At 35.6% G+C, this 20,691-nt stretch overlaps 1 protein-coding gene across 1 annotated transcript in view; it reads right to left on the bottom strand.

Moving 5' to 3' along the window:
- Positions 1 to 20,691, bottom strand: part of LOC145247516 (organic cation transporter protein-like) — a 58,555-nt gene that overhangs the window by 3,097 nt on the left and 34,767 nt on the right. The window contains exons 5-9 of the mRNA XM_080109331.1: positions 20,176 to 20,347; positions 17,137 to 17,352; positions 14,306 to 14,532; positions 7,464 to 7,645; positions 67 to 224 (exon numbers count right to left, since the gene is read on the bottom strand). Of these exons, the coding sequence (XP_079965457.1) occupies positions 67 to 224; positions 7,464 to 7,645; positions 14,306 to 14,532; positions 17,137 to 17,352; positions 20,176 to 20,347 (955 nt within the window). The remainder of the gene's footprint in view (positions 1 to 66; positions 225 to 7,463; positions 7,646 to 14,305; positions 14,533 to 17,136; positions 17,353 to 20,175; positions 20,348 to 20,691) is intronic.

Raw genomic sequence — 20,691 nt, 5'->3', positions numbered from 1 at the left:
TGAATAAAACTGTAATCAATTATAATTCCACATGTAATTAATTTAAGCAACCAAATATGTTGTTACCTTGTTGGTTTTTTCTTTAAAACATCGTCGAACGTGTCGTCCATTGGTTTGTTGTTGGTTTCAGGAAGGAATAAATATGAAAAGCCTGCTAACATGCAGACCAGTCCCATCGAAAGCAAAGGTAAACTATCACCGACCTTTCCAGGAGCAAGATTTCGCTGATGGAAAGAAAATTAACAACGAGTTACTTTAAAACAAAATTTCTTTATATACTTAATTAAATAAAAAAAATAATAATACAATTTTTAAAACATATAAAGTTAATTTTTAATTTCTGCGAAACTAACAATAGCCCCACTATGCTCGCCTAAACTAAAGTCTTACACATATCTGGTGAGGAGTTTTTCCCTCGAAATATTATACAACGGACAAATTGCAATTGACCATGCTGGCGTAAGAACACAATACAAGTATTATATATTAAAAATATATATGTATTATACGATAAAATTTAATATGCAGAGCTTATTACAGTTATCTGTCTTTATTCGCTTCAGTTTATATCTATCTTGTACAGATCTGTATTGTATTTCCTCCGATAAATTTCCTTTATAAATGAATAACATTGGTCGATAATTAAGGGAATTTCGTTTTTCGGAAATGACAAATTTCAAAGAATGAGAAGGAAAATAGATTTCATTGTTAGTTAAATTATTCATACGGACACATCAGGCATTTATTAGTCTTCAGGCTAGGATAAAAGTCTATTAATTTTGCTTCCACTTAAGTCTCACTACTACTTAGAGGTTGACTGCTTGCTATCAGTGCTAAACAAAACTAAAGAAAAAGTGTTGTTTGTTCTGGGAAAGGGTTGGGAGGTTCTTAGTATCCTAATCCTGATTATATATTTTTTTCTTTATATTTCTTTTCGGTTCATCTTTTTTTCCAATGAACTTATAAAAGATTTGTAAATAAAATTGATTTGAAACTATTGGTAATATTTTAAGTGGGGCAATTCATAGAGTAAATGCGGTATTGTGGCGACTGCAGTGGTGAAAGTGATGAGCACTTTACGAAAGAAACAATGCTTGAACAAATGGATCAAAAGGAAACGTTTGGACTTTCTGATGCCACATTTATCATTTTTTACTCAGTCAATAAACGAGAAATACTTCTAGACTGAGACAATTTTATTTTTTGTTGCAATCCAGAGTATTCATTTTGGGGAGCTGGGTTTTCCCCACATAAATTACCGACCATGTGTCTAACTCTACCCTCGTGATAGATAACTAAATAGACGTATAGGGTGGACAGTCCACAGCATTCCCCATAATTTGGAGGCTTTGTGCCTAATTTGTAACAGAATATCTTATTTGTGAAAAGATAGTTCACAGTTCGGTCAAAAGTTATTATAATATCATATGTATTCCAAGATTTTATTGTTGGCATTTGGTTTTCCCGATATTTTTCTAGTTAGAATTCTTTTCTACTTAAAAGTAACCCGATCACTCTAATCTTTCTCTTATCGACCAACTGACACCACACAACAAAATGCAATTCTTTTTCCAACAAGATGGCGATACATGCCACACGTCTCACATATCATTGACACAAGTTCATGATACGTTTACGGAAGAGAGAACAATAAGCAAAGGGTTATGGTCACCACGTTCCCGGGACTTGGTATCATGTGATTTTTATCTTTGGGGGAATTTAAAAACAAAAAAAAGTTTATGCAAATAATCTTCGCAATCTAGACCAACAAAAGAAGAACATTGCCAACGCTATCAGGAGAATCACCAGAGATCTACAGGTAGTATCAGCAAACATTGTCAAACGTGCCCAGAAATGCATAGATGTAAACGGTGAGCACTTCTAGCATCTTTTATAATACTGCAGTGAATTTAAACAATAAAAGAATGTTCCTTTTCTCTACTACATTTTCTGGGCTACTTTTAAGTGGGCCACACTATGTGAAGGACTATGTGAAAGTTGCTAATAGCCTAAGTAAAAGTTATTCGAACTGGATTCGAACTAGCGACATCCAAGTCGTCACTCTGTGCCATGAATCACTTGATCACCGTCACCTCTCCAATCAAAGGTAAAAGGAGTTTGTTGGTTTTCAGCAATTGCCTCCCGTGAAGTTTGTCGAGATGCAGTCAACGGATATCCAGAGTAATAAAAAAAGGAAAAAGGCCGGAGCCCAGGGGGTTTGTGCTTATATTGACTGGTTAGGCTGTCGGGTTAGGGTTAGGGTTTCCCAAACTTCATAACACCGTGGAGCCTCTGAGCAAGACAAAGGTTTTTCACGGCGCACTAACAAGATAATTTCTAAAACAAATATGAAAAACATTAATTTCAAATTTTAACTTAAACTTGTTTATCAGTTGTTCTTGTTCGTGATTTTATTATATTTTCGTGTTTACAGTCATTTCTTTTGGTGTTTGATAAATCAAAAATTGTTGCATTTGTTGTAAATTTATTTTTATTTACTTTTTACTGGACCCGCCTGAAACTAGTTATGTATCATATCTATTTCCAGTAAAAAAAGATAAATTATTAAATGTCTGCAGTCATTTAATTTTTCTATAGAAAGCATTTGGGCCTTTTTTGAGAAAGGGCTTCCAGAGCCTTTCAGGCTCACCCATGGTCTATCAATTCTGGCACTTTTCGAGAAAAGCTGAACGTAAAGATATTTTTGTATGTGCAGGGGTTTCTGTTGCTATAGATTTAGACTAATATCAACGAATGCTGAGAAACTGAGAGTAATGTTCATATTGGAACTGCCATCTGAGAGCTGCATCAGGATGTAGTCAGTCCTTATTCAAGATGATGAGTAATGTGTGAGATGAAGAAGCAGTGGGGTTGCCTCTCAGAAGACTGCAGTTAAAAACGCCCTACACATTCTTATTCGTTAATGTACTCAATCACCGAAAACATCTTAACTTAGACCTATTATAAAAAGCTCCCAATTATGTGGGAAGCGTGCGTCTTGGAGCAGTTTCTCTCGTCTTGTCCAGTAGAATAACGATTTCACAATCTAGTGGAAACTGATCTCCTCGTTCATACAGCCTCTTAGTAGAGTAGAGCTTGGGTTTACTTTCGGCAGCTTCATAACTCTCGCTCCCCTTATTTTGTCCTCTAGTTCTTACATTCCATCAGCGATGTTTACGACAAAGGAGAAAGAATTGCTGTTTTGGGGTCGGAAGCTATGCATTTGACACTTATCCTTTACTGGTTTTTGATATTCCGTCGCAATGTTTTTGGTTTTTACATTCAGTGGCTTCATACCTTGTCTGGAGCTATATCCATAAAAAAGAAAAAAAAAAGATGTTGCTAACCTCTATCTATTATCGCTATGTTCATGACAGGTGCTCGGATGAACTGTAATCTCTGGTTCTCAGTAAAATATTCACAACACGAACTCGTCTAACTACAACCACGGCAAAAAAACTTCAATTCTCCTTCTCTTTCTCTGTACCAAAAACCAAACATGAACAACGTTTATTTTTTTTTTTTTTAGAACATCCATCCTGTGGAACAAAATACTACGAGTCTGCTTCCCAGCTGATATCAGTACGGTCGATTTTTATTGTCTAATGTAAAAAAATACTTGTTGAGCTATACCCTTAAATAATCAGCCTCTCCTAAGTGCTCTTCTGTTCATTTCACTCACTGTTTCAAATCAACCCAACAATCTCTTTTACATTTATCATTAATGATTGGCCAATTACTAAAAAAGGATAAAGGCGTGGTTTTCATTAAAATCAATTAAATTTAAAATAAGCAAAACTCAAAAGTATGAAAATAAAAATAACAATCACTAATGATTAACGGTTGGTATTATCTCGTAACGAATACTTTTAGGATGCATCTATTCAGTTTTAGAAAAACTTTTAAACTTTGCAATTAACGCTGATTCCCCGAAACGTGCGTACATACATATATTATTGGTTTTTGGAGATTGATTTGAACAGTTGAAATTCTTCTTAATATTTTTTGCATTTTTTATTTTATTTTTTTTAAATAACATGCAATGATATTGTATTTTTTTTTAATTTGTAAACCATTAATCAAATTTTAATTAGACTGGCCTTATAGAGTTACCGTATTACAATAAGGGTTTAAAACAACGAATTGATGGATGAATTGATGGATGAAACTAAAATTTAATAAATAAATAAATAAATAAATAAATAATAATAATAATAATAATAATAATAATAATAATAATGTGGACTCTATCTACCGTGTTAGAAAGTTACTTACGCCTTAGAGCATCATGCACCTCTACAAGGTCACAATTCAATCATGTATGGAGTATTGCTGTCACATTTGGACTTGTGCATCTGTTACTAGTCTCTCGCTCCTGGACAGGTTCAAAAGAGAGTCGCCAACCTGATAGGTCCTGAACTGTCATCTTAGCTTCAGCCTCTGTCTCATCGGCGAAATTTTGAATCTCTCTGCCTGTTCTACAAGTATTTTAATAGTGAATGCTTTGACGAACTATAAACCCTTGTACCCCCTCGACGTAACTACCCTCGACAAACCCGAAAAGTAGCTAAATCCCACCCCCTACACAGTAGAAATCCCTAAATGTAAGAAAACCTTCTACTTCAATAGTTTCTTCTCCAGAACTGCTAAACTTTGGAACTCCCTTCCGGGTTTCTGCTTCCTCAACTGCATTGACATGCAGAAGTTCAAGTGTAATGTGAACAGACATCTTACTGCTCATCTCCTTTCATAATATCCCTGCAACTTATGTCCCCGATAGTAGCTCCCTACATCAAAGTGGCACAGTTCCTTGTTTGGAATGAAAATTGGATTGGATAAAAAAAAAAGATAAAACAGCAAATTGATAATAACGAATATCTTTAGGGTGCGTCTCTTCAATTTAGAAAAACTTCAAACTTGGAAACGTTCTGATGAAAGATTATTTATTTTCAAAAGTCGATTCAAACTCTTAATATGTTTTATATTTGTCGAACAGTTCCTTATAAATATACAATGATATTGTAAATATATGTTAAAATTGTAAACCACTGGGGATATTTTAATTGGGGTATATATGAATGAGTAAAATATGTTTAATTAAAAGTAAGATAAAACAGCGAATTAATAGAGAACACTTGCCCAACGAGTGGAACGAATTTTGTTTCATTGATTTCAAGTAGTGACTAGGAATTCAATTGTGAAACGAAAACAATCAGAAGAAGCAAGTTACCTGTAATTAAATATGCTTCAAAACCATTTGTTTCATATTAGATACCGAGTACTTAACGATTATGTTAGCTAGTATAAAGTTTGACATGGGCACATTTAGTGCATGTCATAATGACCTTAATCTGCAGTATATAATCATCCCTAGAGATGAAATCATAGATGGGTGACATGTAATGTTAAAGCATAAGTTGAAAACACAAGTGGAAAGGAAGAATATAAAAAAATAGTCGAGATGACGAATTTCGTCATATTTGGGGGGCTGAGAGAAACAGTTTCAAATGCGTCCATCAGTGGAAGTCGAGCGAGGGACATCGAATAATGCAAGTCTGCTGCATGTTGCGTGGTAATAAGCCAATAATGTAGAAAACTGTGATATCTCACTACTGATGCAATTCTCTATCTATATAAAAGCCAAGTACGTCCAAGGATGGAATACTGTTGCTATATCTGGGCAGGAGCTGCTAAAAACAGCCTATCCTGCCTTGACAGAGTAAAAAATAGACTTCGTGGCTTAGTGGGGGATGCCCTTTTCTCTACCCTGCAACCTCTCTCTCACAGAAGAGACGTTGCGAACCTGTCCTTGTTTTATCGTTATTTCCATGGCAGATGCTCGTCTGAACTCCAATCTCTGGTCCCCCCTCGCCAATCTTTCACGAAAAACACCCGTCTAGCTGAATCCACTGTGAAAAATTTCCCCCACTCTATATCTGTGCCTAAATCAAAGCGCGGATTCCATGAGCGGAGCTTCTTTCTTAGAACTGCGCGCCTGTGGAACTCTGTTCCGTCTGCCTGCTTCCCTCCGGACAACAACTTGGATGTATTCAAGTCCAATGTTAACAAATTCCTAATGAACCGCCCCCTTAAGTAAACACTTCAGCAAATCTCCTCACTAACTTAATGTACTTGCAATAACCCTTATCCCTGAGTGGCTTCCTGGCCTTGATAAGTGGTGATCGCTGTGTAAAAAAAAAAAAAAACTCGGTAAGTGCGAAATGTTACACCGACCTAACATCTGCTCGCATGCCACTTATTTCAATTAAATAACCCCACTAAATAATTAGCCAAGAGAACCTTTTATGAGCCTGCTTAATGGATCACAAAAAAAACAACACAGGAATGTCTGCATGCCCAATCTTATTGGCAGATGACCTTTACACTGCCTGTCACAACAAAATATGTAAGTACCCCCATTGGAAGATCTGTGGAGAGATGCAACTTGACAGAGCAACGAATATCTGGGAACATGAACCACCACCGATAACATCAAATGGAAAAGTGACCATGTTCTATGACAAAGACATACAGGCAGGCAGATACATAAAAGACAAAGTCATCAAACCAGATATTGTAATATGGAACAAACTCGAAAGAACTGCACTCGTTATCGATGTCACAGTCCCAATTGATTTTGGCCTTAATAGAGCTGGACGGGAAAAGATAACAAAGTATCAGGACCTAAAAAATGATCTAAAAACGACATGGTCTCTGAAAGAAATAAACATTATACCGGTTGTGATAGGAGCAATTGGTTTAATAAAAAAGACTCTTCAGAAATACGTAGAAGCAATCCCTGGAAGACCAAGCTGTAACGAAATACAAATAGCAGCCAAAAAAGCTGCAGCATCTATTCTTAAAAGAACCTTCGGATATAAATTTAAATCATAACAGAATCAAGTGTTAGCTCCAGGAGGGAGCCTCTTGATACCTTAAAACTTACAGTAGTAAAAAAAAAAGGGGAGAATAAAGTAACAAAATACAAGAGTGAGAGTTGTTCGTCCAGTCAACGAACAACCTTGGTTGGTCCACTGGACATCGATACCTGCCTTACGTCTTTGTCTTCCGGTATTTATTGTGTATGGGTCAATTCGTTCGTAAGTAACACAGGTAGTCCACCACAACAGAAACTTAGTCTCTCTCTCCCCCTCTCTCTCTCCCTCTCTCTGTCAAATTTATCCGAAGCTAAACATTCAAGAAACTCTAAACGAACATCTCGTATCGTAAAAAAGAGATTTATTTGCAAACGAAACTAGAACGATAAAGAGAAGCAACAGCGTCAGATAAGGACGATAAAAGACCCAAGTATGTATAAGGAACATTTTGTCATTAAAAATATAACACTTTGGGAATATTTTAAGTAGAGGAGTACATAGAGTAAATGTGGTATTTTGGCGTATTTGCATTTTATCATCTAAAAGCATTAAAATGCGTATCTAAATTTGTGAAAGTTTACTTACTAATTGCATAATGAATGGAGATATGACGCCACCTAATCTAGCAAAAGTAGAGTGGGCTCCGAGGGCTCCGTTTCTCACGACTGTCGGGTACAGTTCACAGGTATGCAGATAGATGATTCCAAACGTACCGGTGATGGAGAGTTTGCTGAGAATGGCCAACATTGTTGTTATCCATTGTAAATCTGTATGAAGTAAAATAAAAAGAAAAAAATGTGTGAAATCAATCAGTTTATGTTTCACTATTGTCGGTCAAGAGAAGAGTCTATGTATACACAGTGTGATGATGTGTGGAAGTGAAACTTGACCAAAGGGGGTTGAGGACATGCGTTGCATATAGATAAACAATATGAGAAGGATACGATGAGAAGAGTCTGATATCTGATGACCCCAGAGGAATGTTAAATCTAGAGAGTATAGAAAAAGGTAAGGAGCAAAGGAGACTTTGATGGTATGGTCACGTTGAAAAAATATGGATGGAAGTTCTGGCTTAGTAGATGTAGCGAAGTAAAGGTAGCAAGTTCAGTTCAGAGGAGCAAGTTTCATTTCAAAGAGGAAGGACAAGGAAGACACAGGAGAAAGTGATAAAAATTATCTCGGTAGAAAGAGGGATAAATAAAAACCTGTCCAAAGATAGGTTAGTTTAGAACATTACATCTATATGAAATTAAATAGAAAAAAATATATATAAAATCAGTCAGTTTATGTGTCATCATTTTCGGTCAAGGGAAAAATCTATCAGACATGGGTACATACTATAATGATGCACGTAAGTTAAATAAGGCCAGGGTGGTTTGAGGACCTGCGTTGCATGAAGAGAAGGGATATGAGAATGATATAATGGATGTATAATGCATTATACATCCATCATTTCGTATCACTACTTGAAATCAATGAAACGAATTCGTTTGACTCGTTGGACTAGTGTTCTCCATTAATTGTTTTTAAGACGCACATTATAATGAACGTGTCAAACGAGTTTCGTTTCATTGATTTCAAGTAGGGCTTAGGAATTCAATTGTGAAACGCTAATGAGCAGAAGACGCAATTGTAATTAACAACGCTTTAAAAACCACTTGTTAGATATTAGGGACCGAGTTAATAGCGAATATATTTACTAGTATAAAGCTTGATTTGGTCATATGTAGTGCATATCATAATGACGTAAATCTGCAGAACAGAATCATCCCCAGAGATGAAATCATAGATGAGTGGCATTAATGGTTAAAGCATAAATGGCAAACACAGAAAAAATGTAAAACATTTAGTGCATGCCATAATGAAAACAATGAGTAAAATCTGTTTATTTATATTATATATAAATTTTTATATTATAATTCTTTTTTTTTTTTAGATTAGTTATTGTATATTTATTTATTTGTGAACTGTTATCCTCATCTTTATGGTTGTTTCACCACGTTTCGGCCAACCATTCCTTTGGCTTTCTTCGCGTGGTTTACCGTGATGGGATAGGAATGCCGAGTCTCTTAACTGTATCCCCAGTAATTACCGCCTTCCATAGTTGTTGTTGTCTCGCCACGTTTTGGCCAACTAATCATCTGGCCTGCTTTGGGTAGGATTGAAACCGCTATCTTAAGACGATACTCACAAAATGGGCCCGTGGGACAGTGGATAGAGGCGTTGTCTCTACATTTTTTAAGTGAACATTTTCTGAAGATAACGAATTCAATCCTATACCAAAGCAAGACGGGACCTAGTAAGACAACAACAACAACAACAACAACGACAACCATGGGAGGCAGTAATTACTGGGGATACAGTTAAGAGACTCAGCATGCATATACCGTCACGGTAAACCACCTGAAGAAGGTCAGAAGAATCGTTGGCCGAAACGTGCTGAAACAACATCTATTTAAAAAAAACAGCAATCGATCCTCCATGTAGCTGGACTCTCTAAGGATTTGAACGTAAGACCATACGTACTATAGTCGAGTACGTTAACCGTTCCACCACGAAGTCCTAGATGACTTTACGTGTTATTTTTATTACTTACGTATTTGTCGCATAGCTGATCGTGGCGTCTAATGGATTATATTGTCTAGTATATCTATATCTATCTATCTATCTATCTATCTATCTATCTATCTATCTATCTATCTATCTCTCTATCTCTCTATATGCATATATATACATTCATATATATATACATGCATGTATATATACATGCATGCATATATACATGCATGTATATATACACACACATATATACATATATATATACATTTATATATCTATAAAAGTGAAATTATCTATGTGTGTACATTTCCCTGCCAAATAACTCTGTCAATTTTCAGTCTACAGACTCGAGATTTGACATAAGGGGCATTGAGATTTGGGATAATCTTTTTAATCGGTTTTCTGCTAGAAATTTGCCTGTCAAGGGGTCAAACTTTAATGATTTGACCATTGAAAACTCTACCAAACTCCTCCGTCAATTTTGGGTCTGAACACTTGAAATTTTATATGTAGGTTACTTGGACATGGATCAAACTTTTTAATTTGATTTGAGCCCCCCCCAAAGATAAATGTTAAGTGGTCAAAATCGGGGTCAAAGTTTAACAAAAAATTGACCTCTGTAGTGTCTATCGAATTACTCAGCCAATTTCTGGATAAACATTTGAAATTTTACATAAAGGGTATTCAGAGATAAAGCAAGCTTTTTAATCGGTTTGGGTCGAAATTTTGACCCGCCTAGAGGTTAAAGTTTAAAATATTTGACCTTTGCGGACTCCAGCAAACTTCTCAGCCAAGTTTTGGTCTAAAAATTTGAAATTTTATATAACGGGTATTCAGACATGCGGCAAGCGTTTTAATCATTTTGGGGGCGAAAATTTTGCTGCCAAAAAGTCAAAGTTGAAATAGATGACCTCTGTAGATTCTACCAAACTTTTCCGCCAATTCTGTGTCTAAAGACTTGGAATTTTAGATGTAAGTAACTTTGACAGCGGTCAAATTTTTATTTTGATTTGAGAACAAAACAATAAATGTTAAGAGGTCAAAACTGGGGTCAAAGATAAAAAAAATGACCCGTGCAGTCTCTACCAAATTACTCAGATAATTTTTGGTCTAAACATTTCACATAAAGGTTATTCACACATAGGACAAGTTATTAACAGTACATAAGGCCTGAGCAAAGCCGGGCTGAACTGCTAGTATATATATATGTACATATATATATGTACATTTATATGTACATATATATATGTATATATATATATATATATATATATATATATATATATATATATATATATATATACTGTTTTAACAAAAACCAAGACTTCAAAGAATGGGTTGATAGCAACAAAGTGTATTTCATTATTAATTACAATTGCTTCAAGACTATTTGGACAAATTCAAACAATATGTCGTTTGCAAAGTATTTTTTTTAATTGCCAAGATGCGATAGAGGTAAAGTAATGTCGCTTGTTTTCTTTTCCTCATAAAGGAAATGTTTCTTTTCCATAATGTTTTATTGCTAAAGTGTTTTTTTATTTAATAAGTCTGAAGAAAAGCTGTTCTTGTGCAAATTTTCAAACGACATATTGTTTGAATTTGTCCAAATAGTCTTGAAACAATTGTAACTAACAATGAAATGCACTTTTTGTTTCTATCAACCTATTCTTTGACGTCTTGGTTTTTGTTAAAATAGTATATGAATGCTTAATTATGAAACATGATAATTTTGTAGCTTATGTTTTAAGTCATCTCTTTTTTTTCTCTTAAATTTATTGGTATATGAACGATTACTGAACTATATAAACCCAGTATAATTCAGAATACTACAAATTAGACTATATATATATATATATATATATACATACATACATACATACATACATACATATATATATGTGTGTGTGTGTGTGTGTGTGTGTGTGTGTAGGTGTGTGTGTGTAACGTGTCTCTTAATGTATGTGTAATTTTCTCCTCTTGGTCAAGGGAAGAGTCTATCAGAAATGAGTATGCAGTGCAGTGATAAACATAAGCGAAGCATGACCAGAGAGGGTTGAAGACATACGTTGCATGCCTCAGTAGTTCGTACAGATAGGCTCATATATGATGGCTTTAGAAGAAGATTAAATCTGAAGAGTATAGGGAAAAGTGAGGAGAAAAGGAGACTTTGATGGTATGACCACGTTGAAAAAAGTAGTTAAAAATTCATGGGTTAGTTGATATAGCGAAATCAAGGTAATTGAGCTCATTTAAAAGGGGAAGGGCATTAACTCCATAGAATAAGGGATGAATAAAGACCTGGGCAAAATGATTATGATGATGACGATGATGACGTTGATAATGATGGTGATGATGCTATTACTGCTGCTGCTGATGATTATGATGATGATGATTACGACAATGATGATGATGTTATAGATTTAATATTTACGTCATGTTTCAAAATATGAATTCAAACATAATAATAAAAAAAAAATGAATGAATGCGTAAACATTAGCAATAGCGCCGGAAATTATTTTAACAGTTCAAAACAATTTTACTTAACTACGTACTGACGTAAAACACAATTTAATAAGTAATATTTACTATACACTTTAATTTGTGACTGTAGCTGGATTAAATGCTAATAAATACAAACTTTTGTTTCGGAATTTTTGTAGACAAGGATTGAACATTTGGATTATTTGGATTATTTAGATTATTTGGACCACTAATCTTACATAGTAATCTCACAAGGTTTCGGAAAGCTAAATGGAATTTTCAGACTGAACTCTTTCTTTAATCCACGGGGATAGAATGTTCTCGTTCCGTCAACCATTCAATACATGGGATAAAGTGTTGTCAATCCCATGAAGACCAATTTTTTAAACTTAATTAATAATGCCCTCTCCAAATGACATAACTATACCTAAATCTTTGACTATAATCCAATTGTATCGATGACTGTGCATGCCAATCCCCTTAGAATCGTTAATGGTCCTGGATATGACCTTAAACTATATCCAGTGGTGAGGCCCCAGCTTGCGGGCTTTGGGGGAGTGTGAAGCCACCCTTTAATTGCCATTGCTCCCAGTTCCACTCTGATCCGGAGTGGTAGTACCTGTTAGAGTCCCAACTATGGGTTAAATAGAAACCAACTTGAAAACAAGAAATATATTCTATAAAAAATTTCTCCAAAATCACTGGATTCGGCATTAAATAACCTGAAAAGGGCTGATATGCCGTAAAACAAAAATAACCACATTCATTAGAATCATTAATGAAGAATTATCCACTTTTAAAACTGCTATACTTCTGCTCTGCTTCAAAGCATAACAACCACTGATGTATAAAAATACAATAATATATTTTTATTGCCAGTGGCAGTGAACGAGTGCGCATTAATGAGAAAGATGAAGCTAGAACAGAAATTGCCGGAGTGGTTTTATCAAACTTGATCACTAGTATCGGGTTAGTTGATATAATAATTTGGAACACCCATGTATTCATCTTTAAACACCTACCCTGGGATTTCGCTTCCACTGGAAATGCAGTCATTTCCTTCGTGTGTTTATTTAATGATAAGGTATTGACGTCGCAGGTAACCATTTTTTTACGAGGATAACCTTTGCAGGTGGTTTTATCAAACGCGATCGCTCGTCGACTCTTTTTTTTACATTGGGGGGTCACCACTTATCAAGGCCCAAAGGTCACTCAGGGATAAGGGTTATTGCGTGTACAGTAATCAATGAGATAGTATTGTAGTAATCATTAGTATTGGGGGTTTTGATAGAGTGTCTTACTTAAGGGGGCGGTTTGTCAGGAGTTTGTTTATGTTCAACTTGAAGACGTCCAAGTTGTAGTCAGGTGGGGAACAGGCAAGCGGCAGAGAGTTCCACTGGCGTGCACTTCTAAGAAAGAAGCTTTGCTCATGGAATCTACATTTGGATTTAGGCACAGATAAAGAGTGGGGAAAATTATTGACAGTAGTTTCAGCCAGACGGGTGTTTCTCGTGAAAGATTGGCGAGAGGGGGGGAGACGAGGGATTGGAGCTCAGACGAACACCTGCCATGGAAATAACGATAATCTGAATTTCAGGTTAGTTTATATAATAATTTGGAACGCCTATACATATACCTGTAAACTCTCATTACGGTATTTCACCTCTGCTCCCAATGCAGTCATACCCGTGCTTTATTTTTGGTGATAGTGTATGAAAAAAGTGAGAAAACTGGAGCACTGAGAAGAATTACCGAAATGGTTCTCTTGAATTCGTCAGTTAATTTATATAATAATTTGGAATACCCATGCACCCACTGAATTTTTGTCTTCGCTGTCAATGTAGCTAGGCACTCAGAGTGTTTATTTCTTGAAAAGGTAATCTACATCTGTATATTTTGCAGGTCATTTTAAATCAGCCAACAATTAAAATAGGCAAAGCTCACAACATATCTATACGATACATATAATCGACTCTTAATCTGAATTTCAGTTTATTTTATGCAATAATGTGGAACACTCATGCGTCCACTGGGATTTTGCCTTCGTTGTCAATGTAGTTAAGCCCCTAGTATCTTGATTTCACGACAAAGTAATTTACACTGCAGGTCACCTTTTTCAGATAAGAATAACTTTTGCAGGTCGTTTGGAATCAGTCAACAATTATATTAATTCCGAAAAGATGTGTTTCAACCGTATTTTGTTTTGTTCTTCCAGCCAGGTTCGTGTCTGTCTAGTAAGTTTATTCATTTAAAGTGACATTTATTATACTCGATCGCTAGTAGACTCTCAAACTCAGTTTCGGGTTAGTTTATATAATAATTTGGAACAACCATGCATACATTCAGTCTGATATCAAACTTAATAAAAAAAACACTTCATCCTTACCATCGGAAGCGTACATGAATGGGAATATCGTTAGGATTCCGGAGATACTTGCTGAGACCATGAAGATAAGATACAGCTTCTTTCTACCAATCCTATTCAGTAGCAGCATGCATACGATGTAGGCAGGGATTTCAACAAGGGCTCCAAAGAAGAAATTCAGGTAGATGTCTCCACTTAGATGTTCGGTGTTCAGTACCAATCCAAAATAGACAAAACTCACAACACACCTGTATGATTATAGCGCATGACAGGAAAAATAAAAAATAAAAAGGCAAATCAATAAAAATACAATAAAAAAAAGTTAAACCTTTTTGTTTGTAATTTCCATTTCTTTCAATTTAATCGTTATTTTAATAGAATTATGAAACAACATAACGTGTGTCTATATATTTCTCGCATCAACGTAATTTGATAATCACGCATTAAATAATCATCTTACAATCAAATATTAGCAACAGTGTAGAATAGTCAACAGCAAAGAGGGGTGAAAAAAACAACAAATCATTTGCAAATAATTATTATGGTAAAAATAATCAAGAGGCAACAATACCAAACTTCCAACACTCTACGTTCTGCTATCAAAAACCTCCCAACTGCAAGGCATGAATCACAGCTGACACATTTCGTCACTTCTATAATCAAATCAAAAATCCACATTTTCTGAAGAAGGCGCTACTTTTATATGCAACCGAAAGCGTCGATGCCTCCGTTCAGTCTCGAAAGACAAAGGATATCCCCTGTAGAGGCAGCTGCACGTGTTAATTGTGAGACAAGAGTTGCGCAATCTCTAATCACACCTCTCCTGAATCGGCACTGTTTGGGTCCAGTGGCAAAGAGAAGTCCAGGACGAGTGGAAACAAGTCGAGATTAGCGGAGAACACATACAGCACCTGGAAGTTTCAAATGGTCACCCATTAAGTACTGACTAGGTTCAACGTTGCTTAACTTCGTATAACCTAAAGCGTATCATTTGAACATTCAGCAAGCATATAAAAAAAGCGAACGTTCCTGTTTTTTTTTCTTTCTTCATTCCTTCTGTCTGGACGAGATCTTACAGGCTGCCGAAAGAACAGGTGTGTCACAAATTAAATCATTTAATCACATCTGTTACCGAGTGAAATTACTTTTCTACCTATTTAATTTTTTATGCATTCTAATATCCGTGCTTCACAATTTTTTCTCAATTAAAAAATTCAGTTGAATATATTATGTAAAAAATCTAAAAACGCAAACAAACCAAGTTTTTTTGTTTATTCTAATTCTGTAGGAAAGTTATTTTTTTGCATTTGGAACTGTTAGTTGTATATTCGTTTACGTTTATCACAAAACTAAATTGTAATCAAATTCAGAGATGTTCGGCGAGCGTCTGTTCGCCATTTTGCTTGATTTTGAATCAAATGTAATTTAATCAGTCAAACTTTTTAATTGTAAAATAAATAAAACCGTGCAAAAACTTTAAAACACAAAATTCTTGGGTCTTGGATATGAACTTAAACTATATCCGATGGTGAGGCCCCAGCTTGCGGGCTCTGGGGAGTGTGGAGCCACCCTTTAATTGCCATTGCTCCCAGGTTCACTCTGACCCGGAGTGGTAGTACCTGTTAGGGTCCCAACTATGGGTTAAATAGAAACTGACTTGGAAAAAACAAATATAAAATTTTCTTCAAAATCACCGGATTCGGCATTAAATAACCTGAAAAGGGTTGATATGCCGTAAAACCAAAACAACCAACCAACCAACCAACCAACCAACCAACAAAATTATTGTTAGATAGAAAAACTCTTATTGGCTTTCGTAACAGTAATGTGTTTACTATTTGAGTTTTTTTTTCATATTTTTCTGTTAACTATACTGTATAAGTGTCTGAAAATTTATTGAAATTAAAACTGCGAAACTCAATCTTCTATTAGTGGTACAGCTCTTCTACCAAAGACGCAAAATACCATTTGATAGGTCAGAGGTCGAAATCCGTTCCCCTATTAACTTGCACACAAACCAACGAAGAAAAAGTAGAGACGAAATACGAGAAACACATCTCCAAAGTCTAATGACATTTTTAGTCATTTTCTCTTTTAAATTTGGTAGAAAAGAAAATATTATTGTGTTTTGAACTGGTAATTGTTCTATATGTGTTTTTCTTTTTAGTCAAAAGAAAAAAGAAATCATTCATCGAAGATGTTCAGCGAACATCTGTCCGAAAGTTTCTTTTGTTTTGAGTCAAACGTAATACAAGAAATTAACCGATAGGTAAAAATATATTTTTATTGCCTTTGGTAACAGTACTTTGTTGACTATTTGTTTTTTTTTAAATTGTTTTTTCTTCTTTTCCCTGTTAACTATTCTGCACAATTGCTCAAATGTTAATTGAAATAAAAACTGCGAAATTCATTCTTCCATGAATAGGCGGAGTTCTACAAAAAGACGCAAGTCAACATTTAAAAGGCCAGAGGTTGAAATCCACTTTCACGTGACTCCATATTAGCTTGCGCAAATACAAACAAGGATAGAGTTTTAGTGCGTAATACAAGAAAAACATATGCTCATCTTACCGTCAGGAGACTGATGGGGGGGGGGGATAATTGGGCGGGTCAGTTCTTTCACTCAAATTTATGATTACTGGTATTGCGGAGGCAATTTTCCAGCTATCCCGGAAGCAGTACTCAACCAGGCATTTGTTAAATACGTGTTTCCGTACTTGTTTGCGCAAAACCAACGAAGATTGAGTTTTGGTTCTTAATACAAGACATAAACTGAGTTCAAGTGATATACCCCACCCTACTTGACAGAAAGGCGGAGGTAATTCGTAAGACACAAATATAAAAAATCTTACCAGTTGAACATCATGATGAGTGTAATCTTCAGAAGTTTTGGAACGAGGAATATCTTCCATAATCTCACGGTTCGATCACTGGTTCCTGAGATTTCGATTTCTTCGTTGGTTAAATTGAAATCACGTTTGTTGACCTCGGCTATTCGATTCAAAACAATTTCTGCTTTCTTTCTCTTATTCGTGGCAAGGAGCCATCGAGGTGATTCTGGTATGGCCCTGAAATAAGAGCAAAAATCAATATTAAAAATCAATATTAATAATCCCTATATCAAATATCGTTTCGATCAAGTTTAAAATCACCAAAAATTATTCGAATCAGTTTCCCAAAATATGAATCCAAAATCAAGGTCAACATTTTTCTTTTCAAATATATTTTAACATAAAAATCGTTTCTTTTCACGCAACAAAGATGTCGGATGGTTCAGCTGTTAAATGACACGTGAATCGCCGAATTATTAAACGACACGTGAATCGCTGAATTATTAAACGACACGTGAATCGCTGAATTATTAAACGACACGTGAATCGCTGAATTATTAAACGACACGTGAATCGCTGAATTATTAAACGACACGTGAATCGCTGAATTATTAAACGACACGTGAATCGCTGAATTATTAAACGACACGTGAATCGCTGAATTATTAAACGACACGTGAATCGCTGAATTATTAAACGACACGTGAATCGCTGAATTATTAAACGTTCTTATTTCATTTTATTGAACAGTTAATTTTTCTACGTTATGTGAATGATGGGAGTTGACATTTAGATACTTTTCTCCATATAAATAGAGATACTCAGTCTATCCATAAAAGTGAGAATGTGTGTGTTAGGACACTTCTCAACCTATGTACTCAACGAATTTTGATCTACAAACTTGAAATTTGGTATAAAGGTTATTCAGAAATGTGAAACACCTTTTTTTTTATCGATTTTCCTCCGAAAAAGGCGCTGATAAGGGTCCAGAATTGAAAATTTGGTACGTGTGTGTGTGTGTGGGGGGGTTATTAGATTTTTCTCTGTTTGTCAACTGGCTCACAGATGCGCATGCGCGGTCGTGAAACATGATAGCTATGTTAAGAATAAGTAGGTTGGAAAACACTTCTTAAAGATTGTGTCAATCTGGTTTAATAGTTATCGTATCTGACTCACTGTCTTTAGGTTTTGGTTTCGATCTCAGTTCGCGTTTTTTTTTTTTTTTTTACTTACAAAAAGTGAACTGTTTAGAAAAAACATAATATTCTCAGGCTCTTGTCTCAGTTTCTGTATGAATTAAAATATATTATTTATGCGTATTTTATGACCGGGCAACGTTGAACGGTCTGCTGGTATTGTAATAAAAAGGATTGCGATCAGCGTTCGAACGACTTTTTACCTTTCGACCTGTTCAGTTCCAAGAACTCGACTCCCCTTCTCAACTTTTATGCTTTTATACTCTTTTCTTGGCGGGCGAAAATCAATGCACATCGAACTACATCTCCTCAAGATCCCTTAAGATTATCCCATAACTTCGTGACCGTATTGGCACTCACATCAACTTAAAACATCGCTAGACATTAACTAGCCCCTCGAACACCGCTAGACACTACTAGCCTCTTAAATACCGGTAGACACTACTTACCTTACGAGCACCGCTAGACACTACTAGGCCTTCGAACACCGCTAGACACTATTAGCCCTTCGAACACCGCTAGACACTACCAGCCTCTCGAACATCGCTAGACATTAAGTACCTCTCGAACACCGCTAGATTTTACTAGCCTTTTAAACATTGCTAGACTTTACTAGCCTCTCAAACACTGCTAACCACGCCTCCTCTTTCATGCTAACCACGCCCATCCCTCTTTCGTGCTAATCACGCCTCCTCTTTTGTGCTAACCACGTTTCCTCTTTTGTGCTAACCACGTCACAGTTGGGAGAAGCCAGTAAAAGACTTAATTAACCTCTCAACCACTGCTAGAATTTACCGTTTTTCTTTCTCCCAGTCTCGAAACCAACTTAAAAGTCTCTCGCTGCCACATGTCTATCTCACCTGTACGTTTCTCTTTTTACTCCACTACACGCCGGCCGTCGCCAGTCATTTCTCGTTTTCGAATTTACACGTCCATCTTTTTCAACCGCAATTTTTCTTATCTCAACCACATAGTGTCCTTTTTCTTTTTCTCTTAATATGAAACTAAAACATTTCAAGTTATAAATTTTTAAATTCATTGAATGACTAAAATTTAATTATATATATATATATATATATATATATATATATATATATATATATATATATATATATATATATATATATTGCTATTCACAATTGTCAAATCAACTTAACAACAAGCGTAAACCGAACGCTCCCGTTTACAGGACCTAACACAAGCAATATCGACAATGCGACTTGACACGGTACCAAACACTTCCGGCCACACGACCTAGTACGGTCTCAAATGATTTCGTCGACACGACCCGACATGATACCAAATAACAAAGTGAATACGACCCAACACGATTCCGATTATCTCCTTCGATACGACTGACAGTTACTCGCTGAACAACTCTGACGTCGTCTTTGTAGCTCTCGGATGAACTCATTTTTCGCCGTAGGCAGGACCAATTAAGACACTGACCCACAAGTCTTGAGCGCTTCCACACATACCTGTCACAACCACTAAAATGGGTGACTATTTGGAAATGCCATGTTCTTTATATGCTCAACGCATATCTCGGCATTGATTTGATAAGTCGTGACGCTCCATTATTTGAGATTTCCTTCTGTTGAAAGTCCTTTTTTGAGAGTTTTAGTAGAGTGTGTAAAAAAAATCAACACAAATTAAAACAAAGTCACTTATGCAAATTGCCATCCACTTTAATAATCAGTTTGTTAAGTACTCTTCTTCCCACCCCACTTATTGCTCCCGATACTTTTGTGAAGCCGACTATCGTCCAACTGACAATGTCTTTAACCATTACCCTGTGGTTTGATTAGTGGTGACTCTTTAGTAAAATTGAATAAATAAAATAAGCAAATAAAACAATTCTTACCAAATATAGATGATGGCAAATGGCATGGAAGGTAGAGACGAAATTAGGACGACCAGTTCCCATCGTCGCACGAAGAAAGCCAAAACGGTGAGAAAAAATAGACCAATGGTGTAGTACATGTGGACAATAATGGACGCATTTATCCGGTGTTTCAGTGAAGAAATCTCAGATCCTATTTAATAGGAGACATTAAAGGAAAATATTAAATCATTTGTTTATATTATATGCACGCTTTCACATTTACATGCAATCACACAAGTAACAATTAATACTTCATTCAGTTGACTAAAACACACATATCCAAACACTCGTAGAAATACATTGAGTGATGCTAACTTCTAATCACTTTTGACAGTTTGGCAGGCAAAAATAAACGTTTCTAGCCGATATCCCGACTTCATAATATTTCAAATCCTTCACTTTACCCTCATGATGGTTTAAACGGAAAGCAAGCCGAAAGATAAAATTCCACACCAACAAATCTAAACTCAATTATATTTCTATAATACAGCCAAC

This window comes from Euprymna scolopes, chromosome 25, assembly GCF_053919585.1.
Source record: "Euprymna scolopes isolate OS-2025 chromosome 25, ASM5391958v1, whole genome shotgun sequence".
Taxonomy (NCBI): Eukaryota; Metazoa; Mollusca; class Cephalopoda; order Sepiida; family Sepiolidae; genus Euprymna; species Euprymna scolopes.
The sequence above is the reverse complement of the archived record's forward strand: the minus strand, read 5'-3'. Positions and strand labels throughout refer to the sequence as shown.